The 21,263-nt window shown below is 40.3% G+C and overlaps 4 protein-coding genes across 4 annotated transcripts in view; 1 reads left to right on the top strand and 3 right to left on the bottom strand.

Moving 5' to 3' along the window:
- The window catches only part of LOC145435953 (uncharacterized), a 73,394-nt gene that overhangs the window by 6,491 nt on the left and 45,640 nt on the right, over window positions 1–21,263 (top strand). The window lies entirely within an intron of this gene.
- On the bottom strand, window positions 322–4,479 carry LOC145435941 (kelch-like protein 8). The gene is made up of 3 exons (XM_080313218.1): window positions 4,168–4,479; window positions 2,215–2,843; window positions 322–1,437 (listed from the first exon to the last, which is right to left on the bottom strand). Exons 1-3 carry the CDS (start codon window positions 4,351–4,353, stop codon window positions 801–803), a joined length of 1,452 nt encoding a protein of 483 aa, XP_080169344.1. The 5' UTR covers window positions 4,354–4,479; the 3' UTR covers window positions 322–800.
- LOC145435952 (kelch-like protein 20) lies at window positions 10,426–15,342 on the bottom strand. Its single transcript, XM_080313230.1, has 2 exons — window positions 14,427–15,342; window positions 10,426–10,999 (listed from the first exon to the last, which is right to left on the bottom strand). The coding sequence occupies exons 1-2, from the start codon at window positions 15,251–15,253 to the stop codon at window positions 10,663–10,665; spliced, it is 1,164 nt and encodes a 387-aa protein (XP_080169356.1). The 5' UTR covers window positions 15,254–15,342; the 3' UTR covers window positions 10,426–10,662.
- Window positions 17,567–20,983, bottom strand: LOC145435956 (tRNA 2'-phosphotransferase 1-like). The gene has a single exon (XM_080313238.1). The coding sequence runs from the start codon at window positions 19,646–19,648 to the stop codon at window positions 18,641–18,643; it is 1,008 nt and encodes a 335-aa protein (XP_080169364.1). The 5' UTR covers window positions 19,649–20,983; the 3' UTR covers window positions 17,567–18,640.

The following is a 21,263-nucleotide window of genomic DNA, read 5'->3' as shown; positions in this document are numbered from 1 at the left end:
CAACTCGGACATTTTGATTTGCGCAAATCGTCGCTGACATTACGTAATACGCGTTGATAAGCGGCGTATTTAATTGTACGCGAACGATCAGGGACTCGCTAATTGACAGCACTTCCAAACTCGCTAAAAAGCTTAACATACGCACAAGTTCATTAACACGAGGAGATTGTATAATTGGCATTTACGCGTGCACTTAACCCCCATGAATTGATGCTATATTAACCCTAATTATCAACTCCGTCACATTATGACGTGATTCCTTTGTGGCGTCATCGAACCCGCATACCTAAGGAAAATTAGCGTTCGGCGCCTCTAAGTACCGGTATAATATATTCGGGGCATTGTAGCCATCCTAAAATCATCTTCAGAATTAGAAATCGACATTGTTCTGAACAATCGGTACACCGCTTACAATGACAGTCTATTAACTAACAATAAAGTCGGAACAATGCCAATCGCCACATTCAAGTTAATTTTGGGGGTTGCACTGCAGTAACCATATTATAATTTATATTTTCGGAATTAGTGCAACAGTAACTTTTGTTTAAGACAAGATATGGTGATTTTTGCGGTCGGTTCACCCATGGTAAGATTTTACCATGCCTGTCTACAAAGTGACAAGAAATTGCTAGCCTCATCCGTTGCCCAACCTGCGATCACATAACTAGTCCTAACTTGGTTATCTAAAATTGTGAACAAAATACAACAACATCCGAGTAATGGAAAGTCACGCAGGCAGACTTGATGGACTCTCCAATTCGACTGCCACACACAAAGTCAAAATGGTGAAACGTGATGGTTCAGATGTCTACTTGATTGAACTCTTTTGTTTTGTGATCATAGGTCAACACAAACTTGAAGTATTTTGGAGCGATAATCCCATCTCGAAGTCCTTTGCTGAATACGACGTTTTTCGACGACACATAAAATTTCAAGCCATCTTTGACGGCTTTCTTCACATCTATATATATGTACACTTCAGGCAAATCTCTCGTGTCAATAGCTGTGTAGCCGTCTCCAGGAGAGACAGTGAACTTTATACAGCTCTCCGAGTCACATCTTATGCCTTGTTCTCTGATATGTGCCCATTCCTTTTTGTGAGTCTTGTACTGAATAGATTCGAAGTTACAAGGGTTCGTGATCAACCTCACCCCCAAGCTTTCTGCTACAGATCGCGTTTTACTTCGATCAGATGAGCCTCTACTTTTGTGACGTACCGAATTGGTTCCACTCGCGGTGACTTCAGCGACTGCATACTGTTTCGTGTCCTGCTTCTGACTGTTGAGCACGATTTGTGAAGAAGGCAATGGTAATAAAGTGGCAGTCTCCTTTTGTTTAGTATTATTGAAGACGGAATGACCTTGTGCCTTGCTTTCATTCAGTTGATTCTTGATATCAGACAAATTCTTTTCAATTTTTGACTTTTCTGTTTCCAACCTGGTTATTTAACAATAATATAGAGTCACTTGATATTTTGGGCTAGGCGTAGTTGAGTGGACGAATATTATCCAATCCACATTTTGCAACCACAGCAGGAAAAAACATGTAACAGCTCGAAAATTGGGAACTTTGTAGATTGATTCCACAACAATTTTGCTCACAAATAATTAGGTCAGATTTAGCAGGACCAAGCTATCTTGTGTTTAGCTTAGGATCGGATATTGGTTGGCTAAGGGCTAGCTAGGGGTAGTACTAGAAAGAGAGTGGCCTTACAATCGGAGCACAGAGAGAGTAAACGATGACAATTGAATGGTATACTCATATTGAAATGAACCCAGATATATTCGGCTGACACTCGTCAGGGGTAATTGTCAGCAACTAGTAGAGAATTAGGAGGAACATTGTATATCAACAATCGTATATCAAAGTTCTGTAGCTCCAAGAAGCTCCTTAAACCATGACACCGAATCATTGCGAGCTGACTTCAATGTGCGTAATCGATTTCCGCTACCACTAAAACATAACCCTCGCTGGTAACTCGTCACCACGAGAAGCTTGTTCAATTGGCATTTACGAATGTGCTATGCAGTTAGCCTACCGCCCGTGCAAGGTGCGTAGTGTAATTAAGTAGTAGGGTACAGGCTTTTCCGCAGAATACAAATGCCATTTACAGGGTGCATATTATGCATTGAAAATTACGACAGTACATTCAAAGAATTTAGACGTCAAAAATAGCCCTATGTGAGATTTGTTTCAAAGATTTGATACACTTACCTTTTGCAATTAGAACAGATGATTGCATCCTTTGGTTGGATGACTTTTGCCGCAGTGTCAAGCAGGTGATCACTTATCAACTTATAAATCGCTAAGTCGTTGCTGACAATCACATGAGATTTGAGGAGGCTTCTCAAAAACGCGGCCGAGATTTTGTCCAGTCTTAATCGCTTCATCGCATCAAGCAACACGCCAGTCTCTTGTGGGTTTTTCTCGGCCCACTTGAGCAGTATTGTCAGTTTTTCTTGATCGGAATATTTCAACTCTTTAGATAGCAAACGTTTAACCAGTCTGGATATTGACGTGCCCGCAAATTCGGACAGGCTTGCAATCGGCATGAGGTTTTCTTTAAAAAATTTTTGGCATTTAGATGTGACCTCTTTCAGATTGTAGGTATCTGCGATATCTCTTGTGGAGTAGTAGTTTTCCACATTCAACGAATCCACCAAAATTCCAGATGTGACTTGTTTCACTCCTTCCAACTGCAGCATAATACCGACGTGAAGAAGGTCTTTAATCTTTCTGTCAGGGATTTCAAATTCACCCGAATATATGAAATCAATGCAGTTCTTCACGCACTCAGAATCCACATCTTTAAAAGATATCTCTCCATCGCGACTCTCTGTTGTGTCATGTGCCAACTAGGGTTGGATTATCCGGATAACGGATAACCGGTTAACCGCAGGTATTTTTAATATCTGATATCCGGATATAATTCTGCCGGTTAACCGGATAAAGGAGTATCGTTGCTAATGCGTTTACACTTTTTAGTAAGCTTCAATAAGCCGTATTCAGTGTTGCGCGCGGCCAATTAGCGAGAAGCGTGTTGCCAATTGGCGAGGTGCTGCGTCTGCACAATGTAACACGACGCGATCTGCTGAGAAGATCGTTAAACTAGGTCATTCATTGCCGCGCGCGTTCGGCTATCGTCTCTAGCCTGATTTATCGCGTCTTCACCTAGCCTATAGTTTCGCTGGATTGAAGAATCGCATCTACAATAGGCCATGTGCACTGTGCAGTGTGCACACTATTCCATCGCTGGCCTGCACAGTGCACAATCGCATCTGAATTGGCTTGATACTCACGATATTATCGCTGACCTACACAATCGCATCTGCAATAGGCCTACGGAAGATATCATCGCTGGCCCTGACATCGCGTCTCGGGCCTAGCATGCGTTGGCTCCTATCCCTCGATGGCTTTGGGACAATATGCCGTTAAGTGTATTCTGATTAGCGATTGTGAGAGTGACATCGCGAAACTGAATGACATCGAATGTTCGCAAACATGTGCGGTGCGTGCGTGCTAGCGTAATTGATTTCCACTGATTTTAGTTCGAAAAAAAAATCGAATGCCCCTCATTTAATTTCAAACACCCCCTCCCTTAATTTTCGGCTGGCTGCGTGCCTGATCACGTGAATTTCTCACGGAGGAATTAGAGCGAGGTATCAGGTCGGCATCAATTTCAGTATCAGCTACTCGTCCTACAAGTACTCCAAACCTAAACAGAAGAATGGTCAAAAGGAATATAAAGTTTAAAAGTTTCCGGGAAATGACCTGCTAACCTTGAGACACTCTACGAAGCGCTGCTTTACTATTCATCCCACTTCTGTGGAAGCTGAATAAGCATTCAATGTATGTGGACTCTGTTGGAAAATTCCGGTCCCGGCTACAGGATGCCACAATTGATACACTGTGCTTTATAAGGATGGCGTTGCAAAAGCAGTGAACACTAAATTTGCGTGGTTTTTCTCGTATTCGCTCGTACTGCGCGTGTACGTATAGGTCTACTTTACAATGACAGTAATGATTTTGCGATCAGTTTTTCATGCACACCTCGAGAAATCGATTGTCTCACTTAGCAGTTATTATCCGGTTAACCGGTTAGATAAATTCCAAATATACGGATATATCCGTTATCCGGATAGTGAAAATTATTGATATCCGAACCAGCCCTAGTGCCAACATAGCTCGGAAATACTCCGAGCCTGCCGAAAGCACGTTTTTGTGAGCACGATACACATCGCTCTGGACTTTGATTATAAAGTCACAACGGTCGCAATCTTGTCGCATTCGATGTAATTCCGACAGCATTTTGACTGCATGCTCTTTCACGTCGACACGGGCAGCAACTACCATCGTTTCAATGACTAGAGTCAGAAATAGCTTTTCTAGCGATTTTAATGCACAATTCTACCAATACAAGAAGTAGCTTTGTTAGTGATTTAGCAAATTCACAAATTTACAAATTCAATTGTGTCAGTGTTGCAAACAGTCTCAGGTGTCACAACTGATAGTGCACTACGCATACAACTTGGAAGTGAAGTAACCAGTGTTGGTCAGTTTCTAATATCAATCTCTAGTTGAAGTGTAGTGAAAAAAGTTTTGAGTAGAACAAGCACACAAAGTCTACAATTCACTCAGAAAAACAAAAAGTAAAGCCTACTTCATTAATATCCAATTCTCTGTAATACTGTGACGATAGTGATGATATTAGCGTCAAAATTGAACAGTAGGCTATAATGAATATTCAAAAAGTTCAACCAAAGAATAGCTGCATGTATTGATGTGCATGATGAAGAAAGGCAAAGTATAGAACTGGTACAACATAAATTTAAAACAGTGGTGAATAAACAGACATTTCAAAAGCATTGAGCTACAGATTGAAATGACTAAGAATGATAGGTAGGGCGATTTTTTTTACATGTCAAAAAAGTCAAATTTTGTCAAAATTGTAGCGTTACGGTAGGTCAAGAAATGTCAAAATTTTTTACAATGTCAAAATGTTTTTGCAAACCGCATTTCGTTTGTATCGTAGATTTTGCACTGTCGGAGAACTTATCATTTGACATTTTACAGCTTGTAGCCTACTTTATAGGCCTACCGTTGTAGACGGCCCATTGTCTGCTCATTATGAACAATAAACATTCAAATGAAAGAAATAGGTTGACATGGTGTTCATCGCATTATCCTAACTGAAGCAAGACTGTGTGAGCATTGCATGGTTCTTATATCAAGAAGCGTATGATGAAAAATTGTGATGTAGGCCTAGACACCATTGTCAGAATGAAGCAACACAGTGTTTCACCAGCAGTGTACACACAACTTCATTGTTGTCAGTCAAGAGCTGCTGCTGTTGAACGTTCTTTCTCCATTATTGGCAAGCTACTTAGTAAGAACAGAGACTTTTTACCGGAGAATGTAGAAAAGTATCGTTTGTTGTACTACAACAAATTTTAATTATTTCTGCCATAATACATGATGTAACTACTGGAATTCTTCATAGGGCCAGTTTTCGTGAAAATAAAGTTTTTTCAGATAGAAATTTGTCAGTTTTTGAGTCAAAAAAGTTTTTCCAGGCAAAACTACTACGTAAGGACAGACAGTTCCAACCAGAAATGAAGTATGTAGTACAATTCTAACATTATGTGGAAAATACCTAATTTGCATATATATATATTAGGTCAAAATTTGGTCAAAATTAAGTTTTTTAAGGTGAAAATATGTCAAAATTTTGATTTCTTAGGTCAAAATTTTCCTTTTTTACGTAAAAAAATCGCCCTAATGAATAGATTAGAATAGGATTCTCAGTAGCTCTAAAAATGCTCTTAAATCCATGCTGTTTTATTTCAGTACTCATAGGCGCCAGACGCAGGTATGCTACACAATGGACATACCCAGTATATGTTTTGGGTATGCTGCATACCCATAATCCCATGGGCAGTTCCAAAATAACATTTTTCCTGGATTCCAGCCATTCACTGATTAAATTGTCTCTTAAAATCGCTGAGCACCAAATTTGATTCAATTCTAAGCAGTATAAGCCACCGAAGAGCCAATTTAAATTGTTAATTTATGGTGAAAAATTTTTTAAAAATATTCAAAATATTTCGCCAACCCGATGAAATTGTTGAGTTATCGTCAAAAACGATGCACAACATATTTGACTCAATTCCAACTCGTAGAAGCGGAGTTTTTCATTTATAATTCTGAGATTATCTACCGTCTGATTTTGCAAATTCAGAACTCTCAACTGCAATAACTCCGCTTCTACGGGTTGGAATTGGGTCATATTTATTCTGCAAAATTTTTTTTGTAATTTTTCAAAATAAATTGATGATTTTAATTGGCTCTGTGGCGACTTATATGGTCAGAATTGAACCAAATTTGGTGTGCAGCGTTTTGAAGGGTAACCTGACAATTTAATATGAAAAAAAAGCTGGAATCCAGAAAAAAAGTGCAGAGCAGAGTGAGCAGGCAAGATAATGATTTGAACTCGGACTCGAGTCATAATACCATGACTCGGACTTGACCCTCAGCTCAATGACTTGGACTTGACTCAGTGGTGAATTGAAAAGGACTCGAGTCAAACCAATGAAAGTGAAATTGGCTTGTGACTCGGAGCCTTGTGACTTGGTTACAACCCTGCTGGAATCTCTCGATCGTCTCTCGGTTCTAGGGGATGCTTTCAATTAGCAACAATCAAAAGTGCATTGAACAGACAGAGATCGCAATCTTGCGATGAGATGTGTGTTCTTTTTGTAAAGCAAATGGGCATGACATCTCCGGCTGGTTTGTAATTTGCCGTGCGCACGGGTGATATCGCATCATGCTGGTAATCTGATGTGCAAATCAGAGTTGGATCAATTACAATATTTTAATTCAATTACAATTACAATTACTTCCTTGCATGTTTCAATTACATTACAATTACAATTACTCAGTGCTAAAAATATCAAATTACAATTACAATTACAATTACTGTTAAATTTGTAATAATTACAATTATAATTACAATTACAATTACTTTTAAACAGGTAATTGATTCAGTAAAGAGGTGTTCTTTGACAACCGTAGCGACGTAATTAGCAACAATCTCAAGCTATTCATGTTTCATTCCTTATATGTAGAACACTCTTTAATTAAAAAAAAAACTCGAACGTATTCGAACTATTCCTAATCATGAGTACTGAAAACTACACGCACAGAAAAATGTTTCAAGCGACTGTTAAGAACCAGAGGTTTGAGCGAATAACAGGGAATAGGCTACAGGACAGTCAATGAAATGTAATCAAACGATTAGGCTACTCAGAGCTGAGTGAGGACAATGAAATGTAATTGGTAAGGCGTCAGCGATAAGGATGATACCGAAAAGGTGCGTAAAATTAAAATAAATGCAAAAGGAAAGAACCTCCTGATAACTAAGAATTACAATATTTTGGTCCGCATTCCCATTTTCACTTGTTCGGAAACTGTTAGATTGCATTTGATGAACATTAGGGTGCGAAAAGTTTCTGGCCCAAGTAAATTTGGCCAAGATTGGAGGTAAGATTGGGATAACATCTCTACAAATGTGTGATCAAGCTTGATGAAGCCTTGGTTGGAAACTTGAATTTTTTTGCTATTGATGCAACAAGCCTCGTTACTAGTCGGAGATTAAAAAAAACTTTGAGCGTGGTGTAGGAAATGGTTCAACACAGGTTTCAGAAGAGTTTACTTGCTGTTCATCCATTTTTGAAATATCAAGATTTAGTTTAGCCCACTGGTTCTCTAACTTTTTTAGACACGCCCCCCTTTATGACAATGAATATTTCGTGCCCCCCTTATCGTCATAGCACACAATGAAACCATAATGTTAGCAATCCTTACATATAGTTTGATGGTATGGAAGGTTATGACTGTTGATGAGAGAATTCTCCAATACGAAATTCAGACTATACACCGAGCAATAACCATAAAACGGAGGTGAATCGGGCCAAGCGCGGAAAAGATTTGAGTTCACTGGAGCCTTGCGCCCCGTTCAGATGCTTTCACGCCGCCCAAGGGGGCACGCCCCCAGTTTGAGAACCACTGGTTTAGCCTATATTGAACTTCACAAAGTTTTCTGTTGCTACTGAAGTACGGGAAACAGTTTAGCGCAGGGGTTCTCAACCTGGGGGGCGCGAGAGGCTCTCAGGGGGGGCGCGAGAAATTGACAAAGTCAGTATAAATTGAACGTGTCTGAACATGTGTTTCACATCCATTATGAGAAGACGATTAATGAAGATGAAATTTATTCCATATTCAAGAAAGCTTGCAAAATACAAACTCTAGCAACCGCGCTCAACGGAGTATAGTCTGATTTCAAAATCATTTGAGCAAATTTTTGAAATTCTTTGGAGATATAGAGAGCAATTCCCACGTGTAAGTCATTCATTGCTTCATAGCTTTGACAGTAGACTAAAGCTTGTCGCGCTGGGCAGCTCTTGTTAGTAGCTTGCGAACTGCACTGCCTAAGACAGACTTAGATGCAACATAGGTTGCCCGGTTTCGCCCTCAATTAGGCTATGGATCAACACAATTTAATTCATTTCCAAAACTGATCAAATTTAGCCTGGCAGTACAGAACGACGCCTTGCTCTCTGTACTCACTACCAGCATTAGGATTAGTCTCAGGGTGACCTACCTTGAAATTAATTAATGGATGTCTTGTTCAATGTTTTTTTGTTATTTTCAAACAAGTTTGGAGAAATTTGTCAGCAATGTAAAAGACTCAACAACTGGAATGCAGATTCAAAATTGGCGTAAGATATACCTTATGTATACTATTATATCAGGGGTGGGCAGCCTGCGGCCGTAGAAGGGAATTTGAGCGACTGTCGACGCCTAATTCAATTAGTATGTGTTGGCGGCCGTAGACATGCAAATTGCAATTACGAATTCACTACCGCATTTTCGAGAGATTTTAATTAATCTTGAAATTTTCTTCGCCCTCCGCGCAATTCAACAAGACTTCATTTTTCGATTTTAATGCAGTAGCGCCCTTCTTAATCTGAGCCGAAATGGGAATTGGCAAGAAATAACAATTCGTTCGCGGCCCTGAAAAATTTTCGCGCTCCGCGCGACAATATGCACCTCCCGGCAACTATTCATAACATTGCCACTCGCGATTTCGGTGCGTACAATAGGCCATTGTGAAAAGTAGAATAGTCCGCAGTTCACCGGGAATGGATATGGACTGGACAGTTTACCATAGGAATTTTGCGTCCAGATCGTTCATTGCGGCATTGCCCTGGAATGCGGCCTTACACTACATAAGCAATCGAAATGCGACCATGATTATCAAAAACGTTGCCCACCTCTGTATTAGATGATGTGCTCTTTTTGACATGACGATAAATGCAAGGGGGGTCAGGGGGGGCGCGATATTTTTGACCATCTCCAAGGGGGGCGCGTGTCAAAAAAGGTTGAGAACCACTGGTTTAGCGTGACTGAATTATCTAGTTATAACGCAGTACGCATAGAACACCGATGTAAATAGGCTAATTATTACATGTGGTGACTGTTTACTAAGGCCATAAGGCCCCTCGTTGTCATCCTGGTTCGTACCGGATTTTCACTGGTGCGACGAATAAATGATTGATTAAATTATTATTTTATGTTGTGATTGTCAGGTTTCCATGAAAATGTAATTGAGCTTGTAATTGAGCAAATTTTTGATCAAATTACGATTACAATTACAATTACACAAAATAGAAATGCTTCAATTACAATTACATGAAAAAAATGTAATTAATAACATTCAGCTCAATTACAAATTACAATTGATCCAACTCTGGTACAAATGAAATTGCATCTTTGTTTCTCTTCTAGTAGGCAGCGAAAGTGGAGCTTATACAAGCTTATACAGCTTATACAGGCCCCCTTTTTTCAAACTTCTTATCTCAGCTGGATACCTATTCGCCCCATAGTATGGTTATTTTGTCACCATATATTAGCAACTAGGTAATTGGTGATACGCTCTGATGCTAATCATCTGGCATTTAAACAGCCTAATCATCAATTCTGCCGCATTATCACTTCATCAAACCCTATGCTACCTGCAGAAAATTAGCGTCAGGCGCCTATGCCAGTACTGTATAAATTAACGGCAAGGTTGCAATCAACATGGATAAAAAAATAAGGATGGCTGAAAATTCTTGATAACTTCAGCAAGTAGTCTGGCTGTGAAGTTTGGGAAGCGGCAGACAAGGCTCAGGTGAGTGCTAGGGCTGGGCAAAATCTGTAGACTACCTTTCATGCGACCACAAAGGAAATATTACCAGCGCAACACCACATTACAGATTATATTGTATCGTTTCGACCACACCTACGCCCATGCATTTGGAAGCATACAGCCTTCCAGTGGAAAATAGAAAAAAACTATAATTCTTACTGACAAAGTAACTCGTAGTGATTGGGAGGGTGTATTTTCTATACTTGGAAAAATCAATCTCTCACTACTCGAATCATTGTGCATAACACTAGTGAGAATAGGTTAGGGAAAGAGGTGGTGGGTTAGCTTCATTTAGGGTATTTAGGTTAGGGGTTAGCTAGAGTTAGAGGTCAGACTCATTCAACTTGGAGGGAGAGTGCTAATGTGTCATTCTAGACACCTGTATTTCTGTCGGTCAAACATATAAATCAAAATTAACGGTGAGCTAGGCTTACCCGAAAATCATTAAAGACCCTACCCATCATTACAAATTGAGTATTCCTACTGTCCAGAATATCATGGACCTCCTGCTCTGACAAGGAAAACTGCTGAAACTCCGGGTGCGCCAATATATCAGTAACAAACACAAACCCATATTGATCCGTACAGATACTATGATCCCTACGCCTGAGCAGGCGCGATAGGGCTTCCAAGAAGGCATTTCTCCTGTACTGATGGGGTGCAATCAAATGCGAGAGTCTACTTCCAACGGGCGGATTCACGATGCCGGCATTCATGTTTTCAATTATTGAAATCAATGCCGCATTTTGCCTGATAAAGAAAAACAAGATTCGAGAATGGTAACCAGCATATTCGGACGGACATTTAATATTATGTCCTACTGTATGGGTATTGGTAAGACTGAAATACCGTTTCGGGTCAAGTTATTTTGTGTTAAGGTTCGGGTTAGCAGCGCACAATGATCCAGGTAGGGCCTACACCAGGGGTGGGCAACATACGGCCCACGGGCCGGATCCGGCCCGCGAAGGGATTTTGTCCGGCCCGCGGGCAGTTTCCGTCTTACAATGTAATGCGGCCCACGGCCCCAGTCTTCCGAGATCGCACACTACTTGCTTACATACGTCAGATTTTAGTGACTGTATGTCATTATACACATGTATACGCAGCGAGCGAGGGTGGAGCTTATACGCGTGAGTTCGTCGAAGCGAGAAGATTTGTTGCATTATCGGCATTTACGATGTACTCAGCCCTAATGTCATTTGTGGTAGTCATGGTGTTTGTCGACTACAATGGTCATTTACACCAGAACGATATTTCTTATTTTTGATTCCGTAACCGTCGACCTGTAGCACGGCACACTTCTATGCCAGGGGTCGCCAACTAAACACGGGTCTTGGCCACTTTCAAATTTCGCAAGAGTCGCGGGCCGCATGAATTCAATATTGAGATAAAATAGGCCACACAGTTGAACAACCACGCTATCTCGTCACCTACTAATCCCTAATGAATTGATAGCTAGGTAAATTTGGGGTACCAGGCTTATCGAACGCCTTGAAATCTTAATTAAGGATTGCACCGTGTGTTGATTGATCTGAGAGTGTAGCAGACATGGTGGTGCCTGTATGACAATGCTGTTCTCAAATTCACATTGTCTTCGTCCTAATTGGCGAGAAATGGCTTTGAAGTTACATTTCTGTCGTTAAAATACAATAATTAAATACAATTTATTCCTTGTTTATATCGATAAATTGGCGAATAATGTTCAGCAATCAGGCCCGCCAAGTTTCTAATTCCCCTATATCTGGCCCGCCAACCTGAGAAGTTGCCCGCCCCTGGCCTACACCTACACAACAAGAATTAAACGCTTTCCACTAAGAGCTTCAATTACAGCATCAACCCGAATTATAGTTTCATTACATTCTTTTCGAAATTTCGATTGCTCGTATTGCAACATCCAAAACATAGAACAAAGCCATGCACGTAGCAGACTTAGACAACTAGAAAATTTTCAGCTTTTCCAAATTAGATTAGAATTAGATTACTGGCATTTCGCTCTAATTTAGTGAAATTAGACAACTAGAATTATCTAGTCCAAGTCTGGCACATAGGTGGAAACGGCATGTCTGTGAAGCGCTGATCATCCCGCAGCATGGTCACAGAGTGCAATGAAATATGCGTGGAAAGAGCTTCATGGAGGTAGGCTAAAGAACTCCAATATACAATTGAATAGTGTACCGTTATTCATATTGAAATGAACCCGATTATTTTCAGCTGACACTCGTCAGGGGTAATCGTCAGCAACTAGTAGAGAATTGGAAAGAATACTGTATATCAATAATCATATCACAAAATATGATGTCACCACCTTGCCGGCATGACATTTCGAATAATCAGGGCGAAAAGAGCACTCAAGCTCGATGTAGGCTACTATTTTCAGATGGCACACGAACTGCTTTTGTTGGCACCTAGGCTAATGGTGTATTTTGGTTAAACCCGACTCTCAGGCACCCAAATGAAAGTATTAAAATACTCTTGGTTGAAAAAGAAATCTTCAATGTCATGTATAATATTGGCATTATGGTTAATAAGAGGTTCACATTGAGCTTTCCGCATCATGTGTATTGTTACCGAGTAATACTGGAATTGTCGAGTCGCAGCTTAATACCCAATTAGGTTAGATGAAGAGTTGTAACCAAGTCACAAGTCAATCTCACTTTTATAGTTTTGACTCTAGGTAAGTCGAGTCATTTTCAATTAACCACCTAATCAAATCCGACTTCAAGTCAGCAAATAGAGGATCTAATCTGAGTCATAGTGTTTTGACTCGAGTCTGGATCCAAGTCATTATGTTCCTGTTCAGTTTTCAGTTCAATCCAATTCAGCATTATATGCCAAGGTTTCATCGTCACCGATCTTTTAGGAACTGACCCAGGCCTACGTTGGTCAAAAGCTCATGTCTTCAGGTGACCCGGTGCGGATAGGGTCGGCCACAAAATTCCAGAGGCACCAATGTCAGACAAATCTAATGACATCAATCAAATTTCTGCAATACAAAGATCGGCAAATTTTCATGATCAAGTCAGTTTTCTGTGTGTCTCACTCATTGATTATAGAACCTAAGACCTTGGATTACGTGCAAGCTATCCAGGAATCGCGAGGGGCGATAAGAAATGTTTTTTTCAAGAAATTCAGCATATATTATACACAAAAGATCGCGCTCGGGTGCCGTCTCGACCTAAATTTCTACCCTACGCGACTCATGTTTAGGTAGCGACTAGGGCTGTGCACATTGATTCGAGTACTCAAATCTGAATCGAGTATTAATTTTAATGATCTGAGTCGAGTAGTAAAAGATGATTTTTTCGAGTACTGAAATTATACGCTCCTCGCTTACTTAATAATACTTAATTTATCAACAATATTTATAGTTCCGATACCAATTTGCACTGCTGAAGTCTCAAACTTGATTGGCCGTATCGTAGCATACGAAACATAAAGTACAAAGCCACGAACGTTACCGGATATAGGACATTTCCGAAGTCATGATCATCCCACAACATTGTCACCAAGTGCAATGAAATCGGTATGGTCGAAAAAATACCAAAGGATATTCAATGTGATGGATAACAGGCATTATATTCTTTGTGGTGGCATAAAAGGTATATGTTTGAACTATGGCATGTTACATTTTGTTATGACAATATAATGAGGGATTCTCGATTACTCGACTCGAAGCATAATACGTTATTTAGAATCGAATCACTCAGGTACCGTACTTGATTTTGTCCTGCCCTAGCAGCAACCCATACTTTACAAACCCCTGGCCCAGTAGAATGAAATCCAGTTCTATATGTTTCTTAACCTTTAATGACTTGGAAACTCCTATTAGGCTACGTCACAGATGGGCAATTATTTTTTCTGAGAATGACAGGCAGGAAATACGTTGGCGAGCTGCGGTATGTCAAAAGTCCGCTCTGCAGAATATAATTTTTGGATGGTTCTCGTTCAAACGAATCAAAAATTGCTAATAACCCGAAACTGACGACAGTGCCCTTAACTAGGCCTATAGAATATGTGCCACTGAGAATTTGATGTTGCTTCAATTGGGCATTGTGCAAAATTCAAAAATGATGAATAATTTCAAAAGCTCGATTGGCTTTGATACCATGCAAATTAAGGTGAAGAATTGGCGGTGATATGATTTTGCTCATTCCTTATTGCCACACATGACACATACCTGTCTGGTGGATTCGGGACTTCCTCACAGGCAATTTCTTTGTAGCTTTTGATGATTTTTTCCGAGGTCTCAAGCAAGTGATCGCTTATCCACTTGTATATTGCCAAGTCGTTGCTGATAATGGGGTGAGATTTGAGAAGATTTCGCAAAAACGCATGTGAGATTTCGTCCAACTTGAATTGCTTAATTGATTCAAGCAAGGCATTGTTTGCTTTCGGATTTTTCTCTGCCCACTTGAGCAACATAGTCAGCTTTTCTTCTTCTGAATATTTCACCTTCATCTGTCTCAAAATATCAATAAGTCTCGACACTGCCATATTTCCGAATTCAGGCTGATTTGCAATCGCCATAAGATTTTCTGTGAAAAAACTTTGGCATTTTGTCATGACTATTTCCAACTCGTACATATCCGCGATACTTCTCGTAGAATAATAGTTATCAGCACTAATCGATTCGGCTAGAATTCCAGATATGACATTTTTCACCTCATCCAACTGCAGCATAATTGCAACGTGAAGAAGATCTTTAATCTTTCCATTGGGGATTTCAAATTCACCCGAATAAATGAAACGAATGCAGTTCTTCACACATTCGGAATCTACATCTTTAAAAGTTATCTCTCCGTCTAGGTTCTCCTTCGTTTCGTGTGCCAACATGGCACGGAAGTACTCTGAGCCCGCAGAGAGCACAGTTTTGTGAGCGTGATATACGTCGCTTTGGACTATTATTATCAAGTCACAATGGTTACGGTCTTGTTGCATTCGGTGCAGTTCCAACAGCATTTTAGAGGAATGTTTCTCCGTATCAACACGTACCAATTGGGCCATCGTTTGAAATTACAGAGGATGCTTAGTTCAGAATTGTTCTCCTAGTGGTTCTGAAAGTGGTTTAAATACAAACAGTAGGCTATTTTACCGCGTAAGCTGTAGTGGCACCAATACATGATAGACAGTCGAAATCGATTGCCATGCTTCACCATCCATGCCAGACAGTTTGCTAATTAGTAGGAGTGGGCAAAATCAAATACCTGAATGATATGATTTCGTATCGAGTACTACACTTTGAGTCACGTATTTTAGTGGCACTCATTGCGATGTCATAAGAGTACAGAGGATTTGCAAAGTTCAAAGATGTAGCCTATCTGATGCGAGACAGAAAATATAATTCCACAGATACACTGCAGGTACCTCGCTATTTTTCGAGCATACATTTCATTGCGCGTCATGACAATGTTATGGGTCACTCGCTACTGTACAGAAATGTCGTCTCCATTACCGTGCCTTGCTTTGCGCTACCACTACAGCTTTTAGATGCTACGATACGACCAATCAAAGATTCAAATCTACCACGGTCGTAATTAAGTATCAAAACTATATCATTATCATTGATAATATAGGCTAACTAATAATGGCAAGCGACAATTAGTTCCAGTAGGAGCCTATTCGAAAAAATTGTTGACTTGAGAATCGCTAATCAGACTTGGACAACTAGATAATTCATCTAGAAATTCTAATGTAATTTGTTAAATGTTTCTATAGCCTACCCTTAATTTTGATACCAATCTAATTTATTGTTTTCATGAAAATGCCTAATTCTAATCTAAGTTTGAAAAACTTGTGTAGGCTAGCACTAATTTCATTTCTAATGAAATTTGGAAAAAAATGTGTACCGGTAGTTCGAATTCTAATCTAATTCGAAAAAGCAGCAAGTTTGCTAGTTGTCCAAGACTGCCACTAATACTCAATTCAGATTTTAGTATACAAATCGTTCTACCAATCCAGGCCTAATAGGCTACCAACCTACCGAATTGTCTGATACTAACTAGGTAGTACTGGACAAAAAAAGGCAGAAGACAAATAAGGCAGTGGATTTTAATATGCTCAATTGCAGTGCTTTAGCGATTGAGATTATGAGCCACTAGTAGCCACTAGACCAGTGGTTCTCAACCTTTTTCACCTCGCGGACCGGTAAAATTTAAAAAAATGTCTAGCGGACCGGTGAACTTTCAAAATTGAAATGAAGCCAAAATGTGAAGTATGCAGCCGTTTTTTGCATTATATGGTGCTAGAGAGTGACATTTAGAGGGTTTTGATCGTATTTAATTATATTCATGATTGCATCTATGTGCTTTTATTGTAGTGAGTCTGCCGAGTCGAGGTAAAATTGCCCTGTTCAGATAAACGTGCTTCCGCCGAGAGTCATTTACAGTCTTTCGCACCTTAGGTCGTGGATTTATCCGACCACGCCAACTCTAATAATATTCTTCTCTTTGACAATATCAAGAGAAGAAACGTATCGGAGTCGAACCAAGCACCTTGTCAAGCTACCTTGCTCATTGTCCACTGCTACCAGACGCAGGCTACTCTGGCAACTACGAATGCAATGCTTGCTACAAGAAAACACATTACAACAGCTATACCGGCCATCCACAAATCCTGAAGCGGTTTTCTCGCGGCCGAATTTTTGGCCCACCGTTCGGAGTCCCATGTTAACCTAAACTTCATTATGTGTTGGTACGTCATGGCGCGGTAATGGCTGGCGCTGAAATGCGTAGAAACCATGCGTATTTCTCGGAAAAGGGCACCTAATCAGCAAGACATTTAGGGACGCTAAATTATGCAAAGCGCGAAAGGAAATTGAAAAATGTTGGAAAGTTTCAAATTCGATGTTTCATTGATCAAATTTGAAAAAGCCTTCGACATCGCATCGTGAAATTAAAGTATAAAATTGTAATATACCTGGCGGACCGGCAGGAATGTCGTCGCGGACCGGCGGTTGAGAACCACTGCACTAGACACCAGTTTTACATGTATGTATACAGGTATACAGGTCTTCAGCCCAACCAGGTCGGGAATCCAACAGATGACCTGACTCTCTACCACTAAGCTTGCTCGTCAGATGCTGCTGAAACTAAGAAGCAGTGCTTATTAATTCAAGTTGAGGTTGAACATACTCTGTAGAAAGAGGTCTGCTTTTCTCAGCATCTATATCAACTGCTTGCAAATCGCTTTGCAAAATCTCTGCCACATCCAAAGCTTGAAAGTTTTTGTTCGTGGTCTGATGATTACCAGAATAAATCCAACTATGCTCGATAAAGTTTTTGCAAGAGGATGCTTAAACTAAATCTCGATTGCATAAACCTGCAATTTAAGATCTGTAACGAATCAAAATCGACACGATAAAATTTTCTTTCAGCACATACTAGCGTATTCGACTACATCCTTCGGCTGTTGCAGTAAAATCACAAACAGTTGAAACGAAACTTTTGCAATTGAAACTGATTATGGTCTGAGCTTGGAACTAACAGAAAGTGCGGTTATTGAAGCATTGAACATATAACATTTCAGATCCTACGATCCATTTATTCCTGTTTGAAATGTCAACCTTTATATGAATGAATATCTCACCAATATATCACTACAACAACCAATTATAGATGCCACACGGAGTCAAGCATACTAGGATCAATAATTAAGATTTTTTTCATAATAAGGTCATAATGACAAGGAAACTTTTCATGGGGTGGATTGGTAGGTAGTCACCTGGACATCTACATAGATAGGATCAATATCCGGTCTACAGAGCATTGGTTTGGAAAAACTCAACAAACACATTTGAAGATATTCGAAGAAACGTACTAAAATTACTCGTATATAAAGAGCAGTTTTCACCCAAACCGCACTCTTGAAAGTGTCTTGTTGGCTATCATATGTAGGAAGGAACTAGGTAAATTTCAATTCTTATTCCTCTGGTGTAGCAAATATTAGAATATTGGCTGCCAGGGCTGGTGCCAAAGTCTAACTAGGTTGTAGCAGCCAGTAAATACATTGCACAACTTATTATGATAAGCCAATTGACATGTCAAAACACTCAAGAGATAATCAATTGAGCATAGATTCGAATTCATGAATCTGGACTGATGATGCTTTGTGACTTTTTTATCAGAGTAAATTTGGACTTGTAATTTTCAATAATTTACAATTCCAACATGGCCTTTGAATATAATTTCAGTCGTCACTGGTTACTGGATACGATCTTAGATTTCAAAATGACCCAAAATGAATTCTGGATATGAATTTCAAATACAGAAATTGAATTTGATTTGAATTATCAAATGTGCTCATCTCTGGCACACGTACAGACTTCCGCAACCGTAAAGCACCGGTAATTTCAAAATTATTACAGACGGATAATAACAGAGACAGTCGCCAGATCTATTCTTCAAAGACAAAGTCAGTTTCCTTGAACTGATACGCGGTATGGTCCCACTTCTTGATAGCTTTGAAATACTTCGGAGAAACGGCGCCGTCCACGCCTTCGCAGAGAATGACTTTATTTGAAGACGCATAAAACTTCAAGCCGTCCTTCATAGCTTTCGGCATATCCAGTACAATGACTACGTCACATGTATTCCTCATGCCGCTGGTAACATGGGTTTCGCCGATGAAGCCGATAGCGAAATGAACATAAGCTCTTGTCATACGTTTCAAGCCTTCCTTCTTTATAGCTCGCCAGTTTTGCTGGTAAGTCCCATGAACGACCACCGGAAATTCGTGAGGATTCTCGATAAGTCGCAACCCAGACGCTTCCGCCTTCAATTTGAACGAGTGACCTTGGGTAGCGCGGATTTGGAAATTATCGCCAACCACACCTTTGATCTCAAAGCGGTCTTTGGTATCACTTTTCACAATATCATCGACAGCTTTTTCTGATGCGTAGAACTGTTGAAATTGGCGGTGCCTCAAAATTTGCTCCACAAACGCGTAACCAGATTCGTCTATCGGAATATCGTGCGGTTTTCTGTGCCTGAGCAGCGTCACCAGTGCTTTCGAGAGGGCAATATTCGACCCACGGTCGCGGTAATCGCGGTCTTGTGACCTTTCGTACCTCTGATTTGAATAACCTTGACTTTGGTAACGTCCCGAATTGGATGTACTTCTCGGCGCTTCACCTCGTCCTTCGCTCTGCCATTGATTAGTCGATCTTTGTGATGTAGTAGACTGCTGGACAGGCGGTCCTGGTACTGACGTCAAGTCCAACGCTTTCCATTTTTGCTTTTTCTTGCCTTTTTTTCCTCCACGTTGTGGCTGTGTCTGGTTTACATCCCCTTGATTCACACCGGTATCAAGTGTAGCGTCTTTCTCCATTTTCTCAGCGAGATTATCTACTTCTGAAGTCATTATTATGGATGAACTTCTCACTATAGGCACATAGACAGGCATGTTAAAATATGTCCCAAATGACAAACTTGGCTCAAACCTTGCACATAGAGTGAAGATTAGAGACAGACGAGGGGAGATAGCGTGGTGGTGACGATAAGTGCCTACCAATCGGCCAGCCCCGATTTGATTCCCGTCAAAGGTTTATTTGTGCTCCTCTTCCCCCGCCGTTCTTACGGCAAAAAAAAGCCCAGATAAAGACCCGACGAAAGAAAGCGCTCACAGGGAATGGAAAGAACTAGAAAGGGCCGCGGCTTCAAAAAAGATAATCACCGAAAAGAACTATGACATCGGGCACTATAAGCTGAGGTGGATGTCAGTCTAAAAGACCGCAACTGCGCGTTGTTCGGCATCCTCCTAGCTGTTCATTACATCGTATTGTGTCTTATTGCTTTGTACATTGTGTGTGTCTTGTTCAGATAAAAAATATAACCCAACGATTATCGATATCGATGAGAGTAGGCCTAACCATGATAGAAAAAAGCTTCATTTTTTCATCAAACTGAAAATGACCAGCAGGTTTTCGCTTGGGACACTGATCAATATTTGGATTCTAGCCACAGTGTAATCGCTGTACATTTCCCATTATGCATAATGATTGCATATTGACGAATCAAGGAGGTAATCATCGTAATTACTAATTCTGTTCTCTTAAATTAGAATGACAATACCCCAATATCACTATTGGACATTTTACTGTATATCAGGGATGGGGAGCATACAATCAACTTGCTTTTGCAATGTGGCAAAACATTAACATGTTTTTGTTCAATTCTCATATGAACCAATACGCTAATCGACTTTATGATGTCAAAGTTGCCTAACAATTACAACATTTTTAACCACTTTCCGATTCTGTGATGCCACAGATTTCCTCTGTTCAGGTTTACTGTTTCAGGTTTCACACATTTCATGCTCACCGAGAGTTCATTTTATGTGTTGTAGGTAATTACCATATCTTAATATGATTTGATTTTGAACTGTAAAATTAGTTGTCACCGAAAATATTATGCATATTGTGGCCAAAAACCCGCATTCCTGCACCCGCATTACGTATCGTACCGGCACTGCACGGCTGTACCCGAATGGGCAGCCTAAGTTGCCCCAGTCCCGGTCTGGTTGCATACCTGAACAATGAACATGGTTCGAGCTTCGAGATACAATACAACATACATTAGTAAACTATTGCAGCTCAACGCAAGTAACCAGGCTGGAACCTGTAATCCAGACCACCAGTCAAATGCACGTCTTAGGCACAACCGATCGACAGGACAACACTTACTCGGAAATAGGAGCAACAGCAACAGCGACATTGATTGGATATGGTTGCAGCTCGATGACCACACCATACCAGACCACGAACTCATTTCCGAAATTCCGAGAGGTGGTTTAGGGGAACCACCGCACTAGTTACATATGTCTCGTTATGCGTCACTGGTGATAATGACAACGGGCAAAGAATCCACAGAAATGTCGCACATACATTTTGGTTTGCACACAACACATCTCCCAAAATCTCTTGGCCCGTTTACATTAGGGTTACCATACGCTACCATTAGGAGGATTTGCTCTCCTTTTTCAGGTTTTTGAAAATGTCTTCCGAGGAAGCCTAAATGTT

The sequence above is a fragment of the Botryllus schlosseri genome, chromosome 3, assembly GCF_051294905.1.
Source record: "Botryllus schlosseri isolate E-star chromosome 3, Bs_hap1, whole genome shotgun sequence".
NCBI classification, from domain to species: Eukaryota; Metazoa; Chordata; class Ascidiacea; order Stolidobranchia; family Styelidae; genus Botryllus; species Botryllus schlosseri.
The sequence above is the reverse complement of the archived record's forward strand: the minus strand, read 5'-3'. Positions and strand labels throughout refer to the sequence as shown.